Here is a 21287-nt window from a genome sequence, read left to right as displayed (position 1 = left end):
GCATTAATGATCCTAAAATTACTTAGAAGTGCATTCAAGCTAATAAAGGTTTGTAGATAGCAGTTCCTCTGTTTGCCTGCAGCAAGTAAGAAATTGTCTCCAAGTGATGAGTCATGGGAACATTACAGCATACTCCTTCACCTCCCCAACCTTTTAGACCATAAGTTACTAAATGACTAATGTAGATATTTTGTGGGACAGTATGCTAGTAATCTTGGTTGCAACTCTAAAGTGTGACTCAGTTCAGACATCGTGTGCTTCCAGGCATACAATAGGAAAGCCATGGTTTAGAGCTAATTGTTTGCTTTCATTTTCCATTTGCTTAGCATTCAGCTTCATCCCATCTCCAAGGTGCAGCAGCCTCCAGAGGTAGAGTATTGGCCATAATTACATTCCATAAGTCTGCAAAGCAGAGGAAGAGAAAGCAAGCAGAACCATTCCTCTGGCTCTGCTGAGAGACAAGCATCCTTTGGCTCTTGCTCTCTCCCAGTTGTCACTGAGCGGCAGCCATCATTCCATCAGGCTGTAGTGGAGGGAGAGATGGGAAGCAGGAACTGTGAGAGACCAGCTCCTTTTGGCTCCTCATCTCCCAGAACTGTTTGCATCCCAGCTGCTCATAATAAGAATTCTGTATCTTTAAAACTGGTGCCTGAATTTGCCTTCCCTTGCCTTCCCCCTGCAACCCTTTCCACTTTTGTGTTGTGTCCTTTAGATTGTAAGCCAGAGGGGTGGTTGTCGATCTGTAAGACACTCTGGAACCCTTTTCCATTGAAAAGCAGGGCAGAAATAAAATATAATTGTCAATTCAGAAATCATACCAAGCCATAGTTGACTTTCCTTAATCATGGCTGACTGATCGGAAGCAATCCAGAATTTGTTTAATTATCTTCAGAAAGGTGGCGCTAATGTTGAACCACACTTTGAGGACATACACCAGATACAAGAACTTCAGCCCTGCTTCCCAGGTGATTTCTATAATCTTTATTTCTGTCTGTCAAGTTGGCTAGACAATACACTGCCAACCAGCCAGCACAGATTTAACATAAAGGCACACCCAGCTGTTGACAACATTGTTTAGAATCCAGAGTTGAATGTTTATACTTGGGAAAGGCTCCCCCACAGAGCATCAGGACCAAATCACAAGTTGGGGAGAATCTATAGAATCAGAACAGCCTCTTGCCACTCCCCCATACTTCACCTGGCCTCGCCTCAGTATGGATAAGATCAACCTATTGAAGTCAAGGACACTCCAGCGGAGGACATACAGCCCCTCCTCCTGCTCCTCCCGCTTCAGTTTAGCCAAAATGAACTCTTCCCTACAAAGAGAAAACATTTCAGACACAAGCTATGGAAGCCACCTGCTCCCAAGCCTGATGTAAGAGTAGAGAATGGCTAGCTGTTTAAGCAGAGGCCACTTACTGCATGGGTCCATGGATGCCATTCTGGATGCTCATAACCAGCCGTGGTGGGGCTACTTCATGACACAGATAATGGCTAGAATCAGCTGTCAATCTGAAGTAGCCATCTATCAGGGAAACCAAGGAAAGGGCAGCCTCATGGGATGAAAGAGCCAGACCCTGAATAGAAATGTTTTAAAAGCACAACCATTAGACCTGAGCCACTGTGCTGGGCTGAAGGTCCCTGTGAACCTATGCTGGAAAGCTATAACCTGGGAACCTGCAGTTCTCTGTCCCCATTTGCCACCTCTGCTTGCGCTCACTGTTAAGCCTCCTTCTGCTGTCCCATTAATACTCCACTGTTTCACATAAAGCCACTGTATTCTGAGTTGCAAAACATTTAAAAGAGGCTCAGCATAAAGGAGAGAAGAGACATACAGATAGCACTGTAAATGGGGTGCATCTGGTTGGGAAGCTAAGTGCATAATCTATCCCTAGTTAGGAAAAAGGTAGCAGGATGCCCTCCTTATCTTATACATAACTTCACGAACCTCAGGCTACCGTCTTGCGCCATACTAGCCCAACAGAGCTGTGATCCTAAGACAGCCAAGACAGCGGAGTGGACAGGAGTTTTGGACTTCGAACAAGGAGACTTGGGCTCAAATTGCTTCAGTACTTTAACAATACTTTTAAAAAGTTTCCCACCAAGTGGTCATCTTGGTCACAACCTACGTGTGCTCCTGCATATAGCACCACTGGAAGATTAGTGGGAATTCATGGGAATTTTGGGAATGAAAGTGCAATACTACTTTCACAGCTAAGGGTTCACTCTCTTCCTGGCTTAGGCTAATCACTCTACACAGCTCAGCTTTTTATCTCTAAAAGCACCAGTTACCAGTGGCTCCAGAAGCAACACATTAGCCATACAAGGCAACACTGAGCAGCCCATCCATCTTGTGCAATTTTCTCAGATAGAATCGCCTTTTGGTTTCTACATGTTTTCAGAGTATGGAGTACTTTTACAATAGTTTTTATTTTTTCCTCAAAAATCCATTTAGAGGCCAAGGAGGCTGAAAGACCGTGCTTAAGGTTATTGACCGAAAAGTGCTTTGTTGTTGAGCAGGGAACTGATCTCCCACATCCAAATACAACATTTTATCCACAGTACCATACTAGCCAAGGAAAACTGTGATTCTGAGAAAGCCAGGGTAGTGGTGTAGTTAGTGTTCAGCCTTGACTGGGGCGACCCAGGTCCAAATTCCTCACTCAGCCATGAAGTTCTCTGGGTGACCTTGGGTTAGTCACTACCTCTCAGGCTAATATACCTCACAGGTTTGTTGTTAAGATAAAAGAGTAACAGTAAAAGAGTGGGGAGAACTATCTTAAAACAATTAAAATAAGGCTAGAACAAGCAGCAGTCTAGTTCCCCATTTTCCCTCTATGCCATGATCTAGAACAACTGATATCATGACACTGACTGGGTTTGCATGATCAGGGAAGGAAAATAAGCCACCGTATCTTACTTTCCCACCCCACATGTGCTGGTCACACACTGCATAATTATGCTTGCTGGGCACAGATTGTTGTGTCATCCAAACCTGGCAAGGTGGGCAGCAGGTGGGTTTACTAACCACCCTGAAACTCATGGCTTGTTCTAGGGTTGCAGGGTGGTTTGTAGGTCAACTACAGTGCACTCCTTTGCCACCAGCAAGCAGCACACATGGGGCAGGAAAGTAAACTACGGTGGCTTATTTTCTTTCCCTGATCATATGAACCCAGCCATTGTGTGTTACTCTGCAGTGGCTGGCAGCCACATGATATGGATATATACTGTTGTGACATCAAGACATGGGAGAACCAAACATGCAGGTATATCCCAATGTTTAGAGACTCCATAGGCACAGAACTGTTATTCCTAAGAAATCTCAATGAAGTTCGATATCGTTTTTCCTCTACCTCCCCACCCCACCTCTCTCACACAAACACACACCCCAGCAAGAAGCTCCAGTATCCAGTGCTCTGAAAGTGTTCTTTCAAAGGTAGTCACTATTGGTTTTAACATTTTTCTAATTAGATCTTTCAGCCAAGGGTGCTGAGCAATACAATCACAGTAGAAATAACATCACGTATTGTCCTTTCAACAGCTCCAACCCTCACCATATACACAGATATTGCTACTCCAGACAATAATTGTAAATTAATAAAGGGACTCTGTGAGATGGGTAGCAAAGGGACAAAGTCCCACCTACCAGGCACTTATTGTCTTGACGGTGAACACTGACTTTGCAGTCTTTGACAACGATGTGTGTGATCTCCTGGAAGTCACAAAAGTGTACCCATTTAGGTTCACATTGTTCCACTGGCTGGTAGGGCCACTTGGCCTTATGGTCCTTCATCCTGGCCTTCTTCCCCAAATAACCTCTATGGAGATGGCTTTGCAATCTCTGAAAGACAACGACAGAGAGTTAGTCTGAACTCTGGGGTGTTCACATCAGCTTGGAACTCCAATATTACATTATAGCTGTTGTAAAAATAAACCTGGACTATCTTTCCAACCATTCAGCACACAGGGAACCATGTCTGTCCTCCAATTCCAGCTTTAGGATCAGAAATAGTGTCCTTTGAGGTGTACTCTTTGCTTTCAGAATCTTAGGGCCACATAGGTCATCTCAAGATCTACCCAGACCAGCATTTTCTGGAAGCTGAAGCTTTCAGAGGCTCTAAGTCATCGAGCCATTGTTGAACTTTCTGGACAAAAATGCAGGTACCCATGTTGGTCCATCAAGAAAAAGAGTTCCAAACAAGAATAGTAGAGTAATATGCGAGCAAGCTTTTGTGTTCACCACAACTCCTTTCAAGCTGGACATTAAGCAAAAGACAGAACAGAGAAAAAGGGAGAGAAAGATGTTGGTGGGCATGATGGTGGGCACGATGAAAATATTAAAATTAAATGGAAATTCTGTCAGTAAAAGGTTTCCTATAATATATAATTTAAATCTACCTTCCGAACATTTAAGCCCACAGCTCTTTATTCTGTTCTGCGTTGATATGAGAAAAACTGTTCTCTCTTGCTTATAATATCCTCTATCAAATTCCCACACACCCTGCACCCCAATTTTCCCTCTAAACATCCCCAAAATTCTGGCAAGTCTACAAAAGCAAGAACAATCAGCATGCCCAATAATGCCACTTTTGTTGTTGTTTATTCGTTCAGTCGCTTCCGACTCTTCGTGACTTCATGGACCAGCCCACGCCAGAGCTTCCTGTCAGCCACTTTATATATCTATATAGCGTGCCTTTGGTATTAACCGTGTACCCTCAAATTTACAAAGGCACTGTGTGGCTGCCCCTCAGTGGAAGATTTTATTGCTGCCAAGACACTCTTTTCATTGCATTGAGAAACTGGAATTGCTTTTGCTAAACTGAATCAGCTCAGAATTTGAAGATTTTAGTTTCTAAATGCTATCCAATCAGAAGCAGCCAGCCAGTCACCCCACCATGCTGTTTTTCTTCAAAGTCAACTACAATACACTCCTTTGCCACCAGCGAGCACATCTTCTAATGTGAGCACAAAAGTTCAGCATGCTGTCTTCAGGCTACTTTCCAAGTGCCTCTGAAACTCAGCCCAATGTCAGGGATGAGACATTCTCCCCCACCAGACCTAAAGTCAAGAGAGGGGCAGGGTCTGCAGCAAGCACAAATTCTGGCTGGTAACACCAGCCAAAATATGTGGATCCACACCCTTAACATTTAAAGCCAGAAGGGCTTTGTCCTGGCTGCCATTTCCCCAAAAGACAGATTAGTCAAGAAAAACCCAAAGTATGTGAAATCCTTCTACATTTTAGTTTTACACACTCGTGATTCATTGTGACTGAGTATATCATTGTATCAGGTTTTGTTTTGTAAAACCTTTATTTTGAACTCTTAACCTGGATCTTTTTCAAAAAGCACTCTGTTCCAGTTCATGAAAAAACTAACCATTCAATTCAAATTTGGTTTCAACCAACTTCCTGGTTTAACCATTAGTAATTTGGGCTTGTAAGGAACATATTATTACTTGCCCTAAACCTGTAAACCAAGACAAAAATAAGTATCTTATGCTGAACAAAAGTAAGTACCCAAGATGGCTTCCCAATCTGGGATGCAACAAAATTACTGCACAGCAAACAGGCACTACACCCACTTCCCCAGAAAAAGCTGAGAGCCCCAATGCCCAAGGATGCAAAGTTTGGTAAGGACTGCCAGAAGGAGGTGATGATGAACCCAGAAGTGATCCTACCTCAGCAGAGATGGGCCGCCACTGAATGCCATCAGTGCCTGTGACCAGGACCTCATGGGTGGCAGGCCTGTCGCTGGCAGGGGAGGCATGGGAGTTCTCCAGATAAGTATGCTCTCCATTGATGTAAAGCGGCACCTTCTCACCCTCTGAAACAGTTTCCAGTGAGAGGACTGTGAACAGCTCATTCCCAAAACATGGGGCCAGGTTCTCTAAGGTCGCCAGGTACTTCTGCACAACGTCCTCCTCTGTCAGCTTGCCACTGCTTACTGTGTGCCGCTGGAAGTGCTGCAAGAACTTCTTGAAAACGCTCCTTGTACGGAACCTGGTCACGTAATTGCTCTGCTGAATCTGCCGGCAGAAGGAACGTGGGATGCACTCCTTGAAACTGCAAGGGACATGAAGAGCCAGTTAGCAGGACCAGCCCTCATGCACATTAATATCATGCTCCCAATGAAACAGATGAGAAAATAAGAATGGAAGCCTGCAGCAAAGATGACACAGGCCTAAATGGTCATCGCTCCACTCACAAGCCACCTATGAGCATAAGGGCTTCAAAATCTGATTTTCTCAGTTAAACTCTGTAACCTGTCTCATATCTTACTTATATATGAAGCTGCCTTATACAGAGTCAGCCCATTTGTCTATCTAGCCAGCACTGTCTATTCTAACTGCCTGTTGTTACTGTTCCATGCATTATTTCAGGGCATCACCAAAGCACCTTGTCTAAAGTATGTGCTTCAGGAGGCTGTTTTGGCTGCTTCCAAACCTAGAGCGGAATGTTCCAGACAGTAAACTGCGAGTTAATGACATATAATGTAATCAGAGTTCATAACCTATGTGTCCTTTATTGCAATTGAATTAACAGGAGTCGCCCTCATGCAAGTACACAAAGCATGGGAACTCTGGATGGATGCAGATGCCTTCCTGACCACCAAGTCACTATCCTAGTTGAACCACTCAAAGGCTTACCTAAATTGGCCAATCTAAAGCCTTGCCAGAAAATATGCTCCAATCCTGAAGAGCCCTTATCTCCAAAGAAGCCATTAGCAATCACTGGCAGCCATCAAGGCTAAAAACACTTCTGTGTAACTCACCTTCACTCAAGGTTAGTTATGCCATGCATCAAGATTCCCCAACCTATGATAGAAGATCTAGCACCTTCAGACCCCTCCTTGGCTTAAGCACCCCTTAGAAAACAGAACCTTTACAAGTGATTTCCCAGGCACCACCTTGGGTTCACCTTCTCCCCTGGATCACCATGCTGGTCCGGTCTGCCCCCCATTTAGCCAGCTTGCCTCCTTGCCTCTTCTTCCCTGCACCTTTGCCTCTTCTCTAGTTTTGCCATTTCCTTCAGTTTAGTTAGGATTTCTGGTGAGGGACTGCTTCGCTGCCTTCCAACTTAAGTTCTGTTTTTGCAACTGAATTCTGCACCATGTGGGGCTTCTAAAACATCTCAGCCTGCCACCATCACCTTAAAAGTCATTCCTTAGGATGTCTCCAGACGAGGTGCATCCCATTGTCAATGAGACTGGGGTGATTATACCATCATTGCTGTTCAAATAATTGCAAACACCCAGGAAGTGAAGCCCTCTGTTTTCCCCCTCCTCTGAAACAGATAAATATACCTGCTCTTATTTTCCTTCTCTCTTTTTCCAAATATGTCTCTGAATCTGTGTCCATTGTGCCCCTCACATGGCCACCGAAACCCGAGTTTCTCTCTTTGACTGGGTTCAGATGCTCAGCACCCCACCCTGCATGTGCTGCTTGCACACCCAATGTTTCTATAATTACCCTCATCACAGTGCAGGTATAATTACCTTCATCACAGTCTGAACCCAGTGAGGTGCACAGCGGGGCTGGCTTCCAAACCATCCCGCAACCCATGACTTGTAGTAGGCATTACAGGGTGGTTTGGAAGCCACCACTGCCACACACCTTGCCAGGTTCAGACGAAACAGCAACCCACACCGTAGCGAGGGTAATTAGGGAAATGGCAAGTGTTGTGAGTGCCACCAAGGCTTCTTTTCCCCACTGGTCATCTGAACCCAGCCACTGACTGGATTCACACAACATGACAACCTGTCATGGTTAACAAGCCACAGTGGGTTGTCATGTCATCTGAATCCAAACCGCTTCCTGCAGGGTGGCTTATTTTGAGGCAACAAGCCAACCTGACACCTCATGGCTTGTTGTAGGGATTATTTAACCCATGATGGGTTTTTGTGCTGTCTGAACTCGCGAGAGCAATTTTATCATGGGTTCCAGTGATCAGGCACAGAGCTGTTCAACAAGAACGGCAAAAAACCTTGCCGCTCTTCCTAATTGTGCCTGCACAAGCCGCCTCAAGCCTCCCTCACCAGTGACTGCCCCTCCAACGATGCCCAAAAGGCACTTTGGAGGGGCTGTCAGATTCGGCGCAGTTACTGCTGCGGTTACTGTGAAAGGGAGTCATGAAAAGCGTGGTGGGGGGAACCTACATCTTCCCTTTCTCGAATAGCTGTAGACTTGGGGAAGTGTTGAATGGACGCAGAACAGTGACAAGTGTTAGTTCAATCCTTAAAACCCAGAGGATCGCTTTGCTAAGTGGATGTCATTGTCACCCCCATTTTTGGTGCACTTACTTCTCCTGATCTTTTTCTGACCTGTCACTGTCAACGGTGTGCAAGTCAGCCTATATGCAGTCTAGTCTTGTCAATTGCCTTTTATGTTTCTTACTGCACTTGGTTCCTTTTGAAGCTGAAATATCCAAGGGCACTGACAAGGCAGGACTATACATATTGGGCAGCCTTAAGTGCTCACTTGAGCACTTCCGATAGACTGACCCCACCCCAAAAAAAAACCCAGAGAAAAAAATTACGGCTCCAGTTGCACACATTTCTGGGGCGGAATTTTAAAAAAGCTGGGGAATAAAAAGTGGTTGCGATCAGAGTGCGGAGGGGGATGGAAAGGGCACACAAGACAGGTTCTACTGCAAAGGACACTGGAAGTCGGCTGAAGGTCCGAGAGGGACAGAGCGGGAGAACAACCCATGGTGAGCCCAATCAACGGTTGGGCACCCCATGGATTGTTCTGTGAACAACCCACACTCAATAGCTTATTCGCAGAATGCGTTGCTGTGTTGTGTGAACGCGGCCATTGACTGGGTTTGCATGATACAATAAGCCACTGTGGGCGAGCCAGCCATGATGAACTGTTGTGTTGTCTGAACTCAGTGCGTTTTTCATAGGGTGGCTTGATTTTTGTGAACAAAAATCCATGAGAATCCATGGCTGGTTGTAGGGTTGTTCATACCTGGGTTTTCATGTTGTCTGAACCCGGGAGAGTGACTTTACTGTGGGTTGCCAGGACTGGCTACAAAGCTGCTGGGGAAGAGCGGCAAAAAAGCCTGTGCCACTCTTTGTGATTTCACTAGTGCCACCTCTAGCCTCTTTCACCGGTGGCTGCCCCTCCACCAATGCCCAAATGACACTTTGGAGGAACATCACTTGTTTGCCACCCTTTTTTTTTTTAAGGCGCTTCAGGGGTATGCAAATGTGTTCGTAATTTGAATTTGAATCTGGAAAGGAGCCATGAAAAATGGGGGTGCCAATATCTCCCAGTTCTCGACTTGCTGGAGAGTTTGGAAGTGTTGAATGGGAGGAGGACACTGACAAGTATCAGTTCAACACTTAAAAGTTAGAGAATTTCATTGCCAAGGAGAAGATATTGCCACCACCCCCTTTCAATGCACTTACTCTGTTCATCTTTCCCCCCAGTTTTCGATGCTTCTGAACTGCACTACTGGGTCCTTCCTTTCTCTATTATTCCTCCTCATCCTTCGCAACTGTGTGCAAATTAGCTGTCATGCAACCTTGTCTTGTCAATTTCCTTGTATGTTACCTACTCCACTTCGGTGCTCCCTTTGACAGCTGAAACTTACAAGGAAAGTGACAAGGCAAAGCCACACATATTGGACAGGCGAAAGTATGCTCTTGCGCACTTGCAAAAGAACGGGGAAAAATAAAAAAATTATGAACACATTTGTGTACTCCCAAAACACAATAATAACAACAACAACAGAAAGGTGGTGAACAAAAAGGGGTAGCAATCAGAGCGGGGAAGAGGCCGGGGTCAAGAGACAAAAGGAAGTTCTGCTGCAAAGGCACCTGGGAGGTATGCCAGAGCTGGCTGGAGGCCTGAGAGGGAAGGAGGGGGAGAACAAGCCACAGAAAGCCCAGTTGTCTGTTGGGTGTATTGTGGGTTGTTCAGCAAACAAACAACCCACCGTTGCTTACTCACAGGGTAGTTTAGCATGATGTGCAAACTCGCCTATTATGTATAGGCCTTCAAGTGCCACCCCAACCTTACCCAAGTGTCATCCCCACTCCTTATGTGGCAAACCATAATTCCCCACCTCCATCTTCTCTTGCTCTGTTGCAGCTATTAGGGGTCATAAGAAAATAAGCTGTCATTCACAGCTAAGAGTGGTGATCTAATTAATTCTTTCTTTCTATAACTATATTTGGTAAAATAAATGTGCATTCTTTATGCGTAAGCTCTGTTTGTGTTCTTTAGTCAATTCCTCACTGTATCTAGCACAGAGTACAATCTGCAGTGCACATGCCATGCTTCTGCCAAAGATCCTTTATATTCTTGTGTCAGTTGGGTACAGATGTAGAGATGAGCATTTGTATACACATATGTGATTGGGGAAAATATGTGTCTCCCCAAAGGATAGAATCTACACTGGAGCCCCTTTGTTTCTGAGGCACCACAGGTCCAGTATTTTTTTCAAACACAATTGCTACTCTGTGAGCATACGTTAATAAATACACCACAGTATCTGCTGTGTTTATAATGTGATCAAGTGCCACATGCCAATGCATAGAGCTGTAATTCAGGGAGAAGGAGTATGAGAGGTCATGTGAAATGTGGGATGCCAGGTTGCTTTCTTATTAAAAAACCCTATAACTGCATGTGCACCTGCACAGATTTGAGTTGTGGGCAGTATCCAATGCTGCATGCGCACCAGCAGGACCCATTGCTAAAAGGCTAGTGTTTCCTTAAACAATCAGACACAAACTGAAATACTCATTTCTGGAATAGAACAGGCTAGCAGAAGGGAGCTCCACTGACATATCCTGTTAGGAAAACTGGTATTTTGGCTCGCTTCTGTGGTTGCTCTAGGAAGTGCTAGCTTCCTGTTGTCGTAGCACTGGGTACTGCTGGGGCAATACAAACAGCAGAGGCACAAAAGCAGCACTGGATACTGCCCTGTGTATTTATTCACAGCTGTGTAGATGTGCATTGAAAAAATACCCTTCCCCAAAAGATTTTTAATGGCCAACCAAACACCGTGGTCACAGAAGGCAAAGAAATGGAGGATAAGCCACAGATTTCATGCATGCAAATCCCTCCCTCCTTGCACCCCATCTAAGTCCAAAGGAGAAGGTGGGGGGAAATGTTGCAAAACAGATTCTTCAGCTTTAAAGTCACTCCCACCAGAAAGAGTTTTAATACTGTTACATTGGAACACACATACCTCAATAGCACACTGAGAAAAAAACCCTCCATAATAGTACTGGGGAAAACTAGAAGATTGAGGGAGAAATAGCATCAGGACAATGGGTTGAGGACTGTGTCATGCACTGCACGAGTAGGCCAGAAGTAACATTACCAAGATAAATGTTACTGTAGATTGGCTCAAGGTCTCTCACAAAAGTCTCTTCCAGCTCTATCTGACATCCTGTAACTAAAGATGCAAGTGACTGAACCCAAAAAATTCTGCATACAGCATATATGCTCTGTCATCAAGTTATGCCCCCCCCCCCATCACTACACAGTGATCATACCCTTTCCATTATTGGAATAATAAATCTCTAGTCCAATATATTATGATTAATATATTACAATATATTACAATGACTAAAACAATTCCTTTACAAAGCTAGGCCTATGATCTGAAAGGTCCTAGCTGCTATCAAAAGCTAATGGTGTTCTTTCAGGTGTAAACTGCAGGAACTGCTTTGGAAGGGATAACCAAAAGGAAATTCATGTAAACTCTATTATGTCTATCATGCTCCGGGAGAGAGCGCAGGACAGGAAGGCCTGGTGTGCTATGGTCCATGGGGTCACGAAGAGTTGGACACGACTGAACAACAACAAGCACAATCTAAGAATGTATATTCTGGATTCAGTTCTTTCAAGGCATCTGGCCAATGTAAAATAGGCACTACAAATCAGCAGTGAACCAGTAAGGGTGTGAAAAGATTTTTTAAAACCCTGTATAATGGTGAATGCTCTGACACCCATAATATAGGTGCATCATATTGCTAATAAAGAGGCAAGGATTTTACCACTGTCAAAAAAAAAATCAAGTCTCTTCTCTACATTTCTTAAGCTGAGGAATCTTAGAGTAATGTCACACATTGCATAGCAACTCAGATCTATCAATAAGAAGAGTGTACATAAAGGTCAAAGTAAAATGTTATGGGGAAACACATGCCCTCAGAACACTCAGGGCCATGTACGGGGGAGCCATGACTTACTGCAGTTCTTCTTCATATTTGAATAGTTCTAGCAACAGCTCTTAGTTAAGCTGTTAAAACACAATAGTTAAGACACACACACACCCTGCAGATTCAGAGGCAGTTTACCTCTAAATAAAAATTGCTGGGAAGCAAACAACAGGGAGAGCCATTGCCTTCATATTCTGTTTGCAGGATTTCCCTCTAGCCAGCTTATGTAGGAAACAGGGTTCTGGACTAGATGGATGCTTGTCCTGATCCAGTAAGGCAGTTCTTAGGAGTCTTAAAATGGCATATACAGAATATGCTGGGAGGATTAGATATGCCACCACAATGTACAACAGGAAATGCCTCCCCATCCCCACCCCACACATTATTCCCACTGAATAATAACTTGGGGTAGTGGGTAGAGCAGTCTTTTAAAGTGGTAGACACACGTGTAACTCACATCATTAACAACATCTTAATAGAAGATCTCCAAGAGCACTTCAGCAGTTAATATCTGCAACCCCCTGAAAAGGAATTTAGGATTACAGGGATGGGAAGCACACCATACAGACAGTTCTGACTACCATCACCATGGTAATCACCTGATTTTCTCTGCCACTTCTTCAAGGGAGATGCCTTTCTTGAGCGCAATGTCACAGAGGTGGAGGACAGCCATCCCCAGGCTCTCATTTTTAAACTGGTGAATCTCCTGTTCAGTGCGTAGGTCTTTTAGAGAGGCAACATCATTAATGAAGTCATATTTCCCCTGGGAAAAAAGAACCAAAGAAGTAACTCTCAGGGAGGTACATTTCCAAACTAGTGGGTCTCCAATGCATGTCTCCAGGGTCTTGGTCAGATTGGCTATCCCAGTTCAGTTACTGGAGATTGAATTAAAATGATGCCTGGGGTCCAACCTGTAATCTCATGTAGGCAAAACATACTGTCTGCTAAAGGCTATTTGTAGTTATGAAACAACAAAGCCAAGAGACAATGTTTCACTAGAATTCATTTCCATCTTGCCCCTATCCTGTTCTGTTTGGAACCAGCTGTTGCCTGCTTTTACCGCCCCTAACCTGAAACTGGCAGTGTCCCACCATGACCCTAACCATGGAATTCTTTGTCTCTTCCTCTCTCCAAGTCACACACCCCACCAATGGCAAGAGAGCCATTCTGGTGTAAGTGAAGTAAAACACTATTCATTAACCCTTTTCTAATTTGTATGCAGCATATCTTTTAGGTCTAGTGTTAAAGAGGAAAGAGTAGTCAAGTCACATGAATGTTCAGGACATCTACTGAGTAACACATAATTACACTCTGATAAACTTTAGACTCTGTGGATGGGTTTTAATCACATTTAGTGTCTGAATGAACATCATACCTGAGGATGCCAGGGTGCGTGCACGTGTGTGTGTAGGGGATCAGATTGCCTTGTAACTCAGAAAAGCATTTTTCTTTCCTCTGTAGAATGTGTCTCAGTTTGCCTGCTTGGAGCTTTCTGGAGACAAATCTAGGATGCAGGAGTCTGGCTATCTGCACCACATTTCATATATATATGGGGAGGGGGGGAGCTTGAACTGCAGCCTACTGCCAATCGATGAACATCTCCTGGCTACTGAAGAGTCCCCCCATCTGCTCTTGCCATGACATGCCATGTTTCACTATTTCCTGTGTGTTGGTTTAGTGTCTGTGGAACTTACCAGTGATCTCCACAGCTTTTATCTATTCCTGCTTCCTATAGCCATATATTGCCTACATTTCTTTGTGTCTGCCTCCCAGTTTCATCTTCCCAAGCCTGCTCTGGCAGAAACTTAGGCTCAGAGACACTTGTAGTTATTTGCTCTGTAGGCATATTCTCTGCTTGATTCATGTGTGGTCTGGATTGTGCAGTTTGGTCAGAGGAGAGCTGGGAAACTGATGGCCCTGCTTTGCACTGTGGGGTTGGCCTTTATGGCTTTCACAATTCAAGAGCTATTTGGGTTTGCCCCACTCATCCAGTGAATCCCAAGGAAACTTAGTGTTAAGAAAGAAAAAGACAAGCTAAAAAGGATGGGGTACCAGACACCTAGGCTTAATCTGAACAAATCAATTTCAACAAAACTTCATACTTGTTCAAAGAGATACTCAAATGATGATTTATCCAGTACGGCACTGCCTTGCTCGCCCTTCTGGGACTTATCCTCTGAGTCGTTTGAGCGATGAATGCTGCGATAGACAGCTGGTTCCTTGTCATTTGTCCCATGCCAGTTTCGGAAATAATACCTGTATGAGTGACAATGGTACAATTAGTACAATGGTTCTCAATAGAAGCCAATAACAACTGGTCTCTAGTCAATGACAAAGTAGTAGTTCTTGCAGACTAGCAACCGTTTGCACATCACATTGGCAAACAATACATACATTAATGTCAGCCAAAGCAGATAGGACCAGATGTAAAAACTGTGACAAACTCCTCTGATTTAAAGGACATTTATGCTGTTAAAATTGCATCAAGAATAGTGGGATATGTCAGTAGAAGACTGCTTTGAATCTGTTTGGAAGCAATATTAAGGTACTCACTGAAGTCACACGGACTTGGTTCAGGGTGTAAGGAAACTGTTGTGCCTATGTGCAAAAACAGTTAGCAGCAAGTCAGAACTTGTCTGCCATGCTTTACAAAGTATTAAATGTTTCCTCTTAGGGAAAAACAACTGCTACAGCCCCATCTTCAATTTACTGAAATGAGCATATACAAAATCCAAGAATGCCCAGCTGAAACAAAGCTTCAGTGTTTCAAAGTGGGGAAGGGGTAGAATCTGGGTCAACAACTTGGATGCCAGCTTAAAGAGCGTGCATATAGAGCTGAGTGACCTGGTGAAAAGAAACACCTGATGGAGAGGATACATGGGAGACTATGTGGCTCATTACAGTTACTCAGCCCTGGAACAAAGGTAAATAGAAGGAGCAGAAATTGGGCTGCAGGCTGGACACAAGTCTAACTAGTAGAAGAGTAGCTTGGAGCAAGAGGAGCCACCATGCAAAGCTTACCAGCCTCCTCAGACAGCTCTGGAAAGGCACAATGGCAGATCTCCCTTAGCATTTAGGAAGATGCCCAGCACGAGGTATGGAAGGGATCAAGCAGGGTTTAGCAACATTAACAGGATCTAGGGCAGCTTGCTAATTGATAGTACCACCTTCCTCCACCACCTTGTGAAACACTCCTCCCATTTCTACTGTTAATATTTTAAACTTAATGACCTTAAATGACTTCATGAGAGCTGGCTTACCAGAGTGATAAAGAGCATGACTCAACTCACCCATGAACTCACTGGGCAAGGCATTCTCTCTTAGACTTAGAACGCTACCTGCAATATGGGAATAATACTGGCCTACCCAACAGAGCTGTTGTGCGGATTACTGAGATAATGCTTGTCAAGTCTTTTGACCACCTAAGAATAGTGCTTGTATAAATGCTAATATTGCTGCTGCAGTCATAATTGTTTTAAGTACTTGCAATAAACAGCGTCAAGGCTCTGTCAGGTTACTTCAGCTGGCAGTTAAGCTCTGTTTTCTCAACAGCTATGATCAAAGCTATCCTAGCAATTGCACCTGAATTATGGAGCCATTTAGACTGTCTCCCAAGAGATTAACAAAGGCTGTTAAGTGGGGCTGACTTGGAGAAAAAACAAGCACGCTGCCTGTACATGTATGTGCAAGAGAGCATAAGTCAGCCAACAAGTCCTGGAGAAGAAGCTTCCTTGATAGCTGGTCCTGCCATTTCAGCCTCCTACCTATTGCTTTGGCAAAATGCCATCGATTGATTTTTGCCTGGCTGGCTCCAAGACAAGCAAGTGATGAATGTCAATGACTCATTCTGCTAGCAGCCCTGATGCTGCAGCAATTGCTTGTTTGGATAGCCTGCCTTCAGAGGTGAGCTCAAGCGGGCACATGGAAAGCTCTACTCCCTTCCTCTTCCAAGCTTTGCTTACATCTCAAGTCACCTACAGCACATTAACCATGCATTAATATGACACAATTTGCAGGTCATGGCAATTCCATTAACAAAGGAGACATTTTCAGCATTCTAAAACATCTAACTAGCAACAGTCCAAGTTACTACCCTTTTACATTTTGTAAAGTACCCAAAAGTATCTGGGAAAAATAAACATAGGTCATACCTCTTTCCAAGACGAACAAGCCTATCTCAAGGCTATAACTGCAAAAATAAAGAAGGAGATGGGCAGCATAGCATTGCTTAGCAATTGCAGAATCAGGGTCAGAAAAAGGGCGGTTGAGAACCCAGAGAAGCATGTATACATGAGAGGTTCAAGGCCTGAGTCACTGGTGGGAGGAAATGGAAGTGGATCCATGGGATCTATTCAGGCCATGTAGTACTAGAGCAATTCTGATGTGGTGTAAAGCCTCATCACTTTACTGAGGGATTCCTATGGGTGACTTACCAGGCTGCTGGCAGAAGTACTAAGAATAAGACTATATTTCTGATGGGTAGGTCTGCCATACACAAAGTTGCATTTCCAGGCATTCCCACAACAGATGCGGTTGCAAAGACTTTCAGCAATAAAATGAAAACAATTTTAACCCCACCTCACCTCACCCTCCAGGGCCAGTGTTGATGTATAAGGAGATCACCGGGGGTGGGAGGAGGCAGGTCAAAAATTGGGCCACAGGGTTATCAGGTTTTTAGCTAGTATCTTAGTATTTGGTCAGATGAGTAATTCCCCCCTCCCCCATGCCTATCCTACTGGACAAAGTTCCAGGCTGAATCCATGCATGCTCTTCCAACACTACAAAAGACAAAGTACACTTTCCATTTGTCTGTACATGCGTGAACCATTGTGGCCACTTAGAACAGTTATTTCCACACCTTAGTCTGAAATACATTCTTTTAGCAAGAAAATCTGGTTCTTGCATTTTAGCACCAGTTTGTGAGTAAGAAGGAAGCTGCCTTTTGGCCTAAAGCCACTTTTCTATATAACCAGAAGCTAACATGCAGTAAATACTCATTAGCATCACATTATTGGCAGACAGTGCCAAGCATCTCCCTCTTGAGGAATTTATAGCTGGGCAATAAGAGTTTGTGTTTAGGAGGCAGCAGCATCTTCCCCGAGAGCTGCTCAGTAGTAGCTGCCATGGGTGAGATGAGTTAATGATGCTAAGTGATCGATCAAGTGCACCATTACAGGCTTGCCTGCTGAGTTACTCACTCCAGGCCTTGATCTTCTAACAACATGGGAGGCTGTTGCTGTGGTCCAGCTGCTCAGTTGTTCACTAATCATATTATCCACAGCACTTAAAATATTATGGATCCTTACAACCCTACCCTCACTTCATGTTAAAGCAGTAGGTTCCAATTAGCTCTATTTGAAAGCAGCAGAGTAATAGGGTGTCACCCAAACCCAATTAAAGAAGAAAGAAAATGAGTAAATATTTATTTTATTTAGGGAATTTATATTTTGGACTTCACCAAAATGATCCCTGGGCAGTGTTGGAATGGAATTGATTAACTAGTCTGGTGTGTTTTTAAGCTAAATAACCTTGTTGTGAGGAAAAATATGACTGAAAGAAAGCTTCTGCTCAAGGGCATGGCTATATAGCTCCTGCAAAAGTCAATATAATGTTAAAGTAGTAAGTTCTGGTTATCTCTGTTTGACAACACACATGAACCAAGCCAACAGCTCAAATTCAGCCCAGCATCTATAGTAAGGCACCAAACTGGAGCAGATTTCTCCATCAGCATGATAATCACCCTACCCACTTCCTTCTCAGATCACACCTGTGCACATGCAGAAGTCTCTGAAGAATCTGTGACAGTCTGAACTCAGTGGGGCGTACTTCTGAGTAAATATGCTTAGGATTGCACTGTTAAGTATCAGAAGGGAAGGGTACCCTGCTGGCATCTGTACTGTACTAATACTTCTCTGAAAATGTTTCTGCAGCGCATAGGGTCCTCATCATACCTGATACTTATGAAAAATTAAATTTTGGGCATGTTAAAATGAGGCCAGGTTGAGATCTCTCTCTCTTCAAATACCACAGCTTTGCTTTGGTACAGCAGGCAGGATGCTATTTTTGTATCTGTACTTTCTGGCAGAAGCAGCCAGTTCTGTCAAAATGTGGCCAAACCACACTGACTGAGGCACACATGCACATAACTTGAGGGAGAAAGTCTGCTGAGAAGCAAAGTGCAAACTATTTAGTTTTGACACCAAGAACATTTGGCACAAAATGTTTCTCATTATTAAGGCAATTCATTATGGCCTGTGCCACTGCAAACTATCATTTTATATAAAATATCATTATTCTACACAGAATTCAAAGTGGGATACAGTACTACTGACCATTAAGTACATACCCAATGCTTCTAGAACAAAGGAAAGCTATTGATTATGAATGCAAAAGTATTGCATTCATACCCTGCCTTGCCATTCAAAATGCTCAAAGCAGCTAACACTCTCCATGTATCATAGTATTAAATGGTTGTTTATGCCAACAACAACACCCTAGCCATTTGTCTATATTATAGGTAATAAAGCAAACCCCAGCTCAGCCTACTGGAACTCATACAAGAAACTTTATCAATGCTTTCTTGAATAAAACCATCTTACACTGCTTCCAGAAAGCCGCCAGGGCTATCCTCAGCTAGGTTTTCCTGGGCAAATAAGACAAAAATGGTGCAATATATTCCCAGCCCTAAAGGGGGCAACTTGAAACATTCACTGTTAATAAAAGCAGAATTACAGTAACTAAAACATCCAAATCAGCAGCACATATGTATCCAGTTCAACAGACTTCAACTTCCATAGACTTTTCTGAATAAGGCCTTGGAGCTTCTTCTGCATTCCCCTGGGAATGCAATTCAGTGAACCTCCTCCTCCATCTACAGACCCAATGACACCACTAAATAAGCCCTTTCTTCTTGCCAAGGTTGACTTGACCTTACACAATGACAGAGCATCCAATACAGATCTTAACTGGTGCGGTGGGGCTGGGAAGACATATGCAGAGAGGCGGTCATGTAGGGATGCCATTCCAAGAAAATAGAGAGCTTTGAAGACTAAAGCCAGTATCTTCTATTGAGCCTGGAAACAAATTGATGACACTCATTACCAAAATCTGATTGGCTTTAAAAGTGGCTTCACATAAATATTTAACATGGGTGACAGTACTGACCCATGGAACCCCTCACTACAGGGGCTGAGCTTGCCTCAGTGATTACAACTCTGAGTGGATCCTCCCTCCCCCAAAGGCCTGGAAATCTTCAAAAGCAAGCCCAGGAACCCACCACCAGATATCATAGCCTTTGTAGCAAGATATTATGAGCCACATAGTAGTAAGATATATGAGACATAGACTGTCCACCACAGCAACCGCTGCCCTCAGCATTATAACCAGGTCGGAAGCCTGATTGAAAGGAGTCAAGGAAGAATTCCTCATCCAGATGCACCTAGAGTTGCCTTGCTACCTGCTCAACAATGGTTTTTAAGGAGAGACCTGACCCCTGCTTCCTTGAAATGGGGCATCCAATGAGACTTTGATGACTCTGATCAACAATAGCCCAAGCTCAACCCAGCCAACCTTAGCTAGCCAGGAGACGCTTATGTTCAAGCTACACTGGTGGCCCTCACAACTCCCAATACTTTGTCCACATCTTCAGAGGTAAGATACAAAAAGTAACCCAAGCACCTGCAACAAGATAAGGTCTCTAATACCTCTGGCTCAAAATCTATCATAACAGCAGAATCCAAATCAGACCAAATTTGATTTGTTTTATCAGCAAATATCCAGACAAATCACCACAACAGGCATTAGATTGCACAGAATCTGGTGGGTCAACGTTTCAGCATGTTAGTCCATTTGTCCCCTCAAATAGCTCTCTCATAATTCAACTGATGCAATAGTGGCAGAGAGAAAAAACTATTTGCCACTTCCAACACCCACACCACTTGCAAACCAACTTTATAGCATGCTTCAACAGATAAAGCATGCATCTTCGGTCACTTGTGCTCCAGCTCTCTCTATGTGCTTCATAGTCTGCAGCTCTGTGACCCTCCAAAACCAATGTGCAGGGGTTGTCAATTTCTCTCATCAACCATTCATCCAACTTTCCAATTAACAGAGCTGCCTCTATCTTGCAGCATCTTTCGGAATCTAAGTCTCCAAGAGCAGGCTAACATAATGGCCCACCCCTGCAGAGATGTTCTGTTATTTCCACTCGTACCTTAATGAGATAATGATCTGACCATGATAAAGGTCTGACCGCAACGCCTCCAATCCTATATCACCAGAACACTGGCCAGTTCAAAACTTATCTGAGTTGCATCTTTATCACTTGGGTGAATGAGTGCTTCGAGTAAATTAACTTCACTCAGCACCACATATCTAGGGATATAATGATCATGCACTCATCTCAAGATGAAATGGCCAACTCAAGTGCCCAAAACCCCATTAAACTAAGCCTGTTTCCTTGTCTTAAACTTACTTGGGCCTCAGATTAATCACTGGTTGTCATAACCAAATCAGAAGATATACTCAAGTCAGAAAGGTTAGGTGTCATCTGACATAGTGAGGCAAATAAGCTTTCAAGTATTTTACCCATTAAAGCCTCCCTGCTCCACATTCAAATTAATCCTTACTATCCAATCTACTCTTCCCAGACTCACTCATCATTCCCAGACCCTGCCCTGGTTTGGACGATCAGCAGGGAAAACAATGCAGTGTCTATTGTTTTCCCTGCCCCCGCTGGTCACATGACCAGGATTGCCCTCATTATCCACGCCACATTGTGAGTTGCTGTATCATCTGAACCCAGCGCGCAGTGCAAGCATAGTACATTTTCACCCACCCTACAACCCACAGCTTGCAGTACAGGTTGTAGGATGGGTGAAAATGTACTATGCTTGCACTGCGCACCAGGTTTGGATGACACAACAACCCATGATGCAGCACAGGTAATTAGGGGAATACCAATCGCCTGACTGGCATCCGCAGGAGTGGGGGAAACCACCAACACTGTGTTGTTTCCCCCACTGGTCATCTGAACAAGCCCCCTGCCACCAAGGTACAGTTGACTGTAGAAACAAAAAAAACAAACAAAAAAAGCATATCTACAAGGCTCCACAT

General features: G+C 43.9%; 1 protein-coding gene across 6 annotated transcripts in view; it reads right to left on the bottom strand.

Annotated features, from left to right (window-relative positions):
• The window catches only part of TYK2 (tyrosine kinase 2), an 83506-nt gene that overhangs the window by 23519 nt on the left and 38700 nt on the right, over positions 1–21287 (bottom strand). For 5 of the 6 annotated variants that reach the window (XM_084835867.1, XM_084835866.1, XM_084835864.1 and 2 more), the window contains exons 4-9: positions 14276–14429; positions 12773–12936; positions 5677–6061; positions 3647–3841; positions 1420–1577; positions 1199–1316 (exon numbers count right to left, since the gene is read on the bottom strand). In XM_084835867.1, the coding sequence (XP_084691993.1) occupies positions 1199–1316; positions 1420–1577; positions 3647–3841; positions 5677–6061; positions 12773–12936; positions 14276–14429 (1174 nt within the window). The remainder of the gene's footprint in view (positions 1–1198; positions 1317–1419; positions 1578–3646; positions 3842–5676; positions 6062–12772; positions 12937–14275; positions 14430–21287) is intronic. The other variant, XM_084835869.1, reaches the window with a different exon arrangement.

The sequence above is a fragment of the Heloderma suspectum genome, chromosome 2 (genome assembly GCF_057233095.1).
Source record: "Heloderma suspectum isolate Gila_16-S chromosome 2, 16-S_ref, whole genome shotgun sequence".
Classification (NCBI taxonomy): Eukaryota; Metazoa; Chordata; class Lepidosauria; order Squamata; family Helodermatidae; genus Heloderma; species Heloderma suspectum.
The sequence above is the reverse complement of the archived record's forward strand: the minus strand, read 5'-3'. Positions and strand labels throughout refer to the sequence as shown.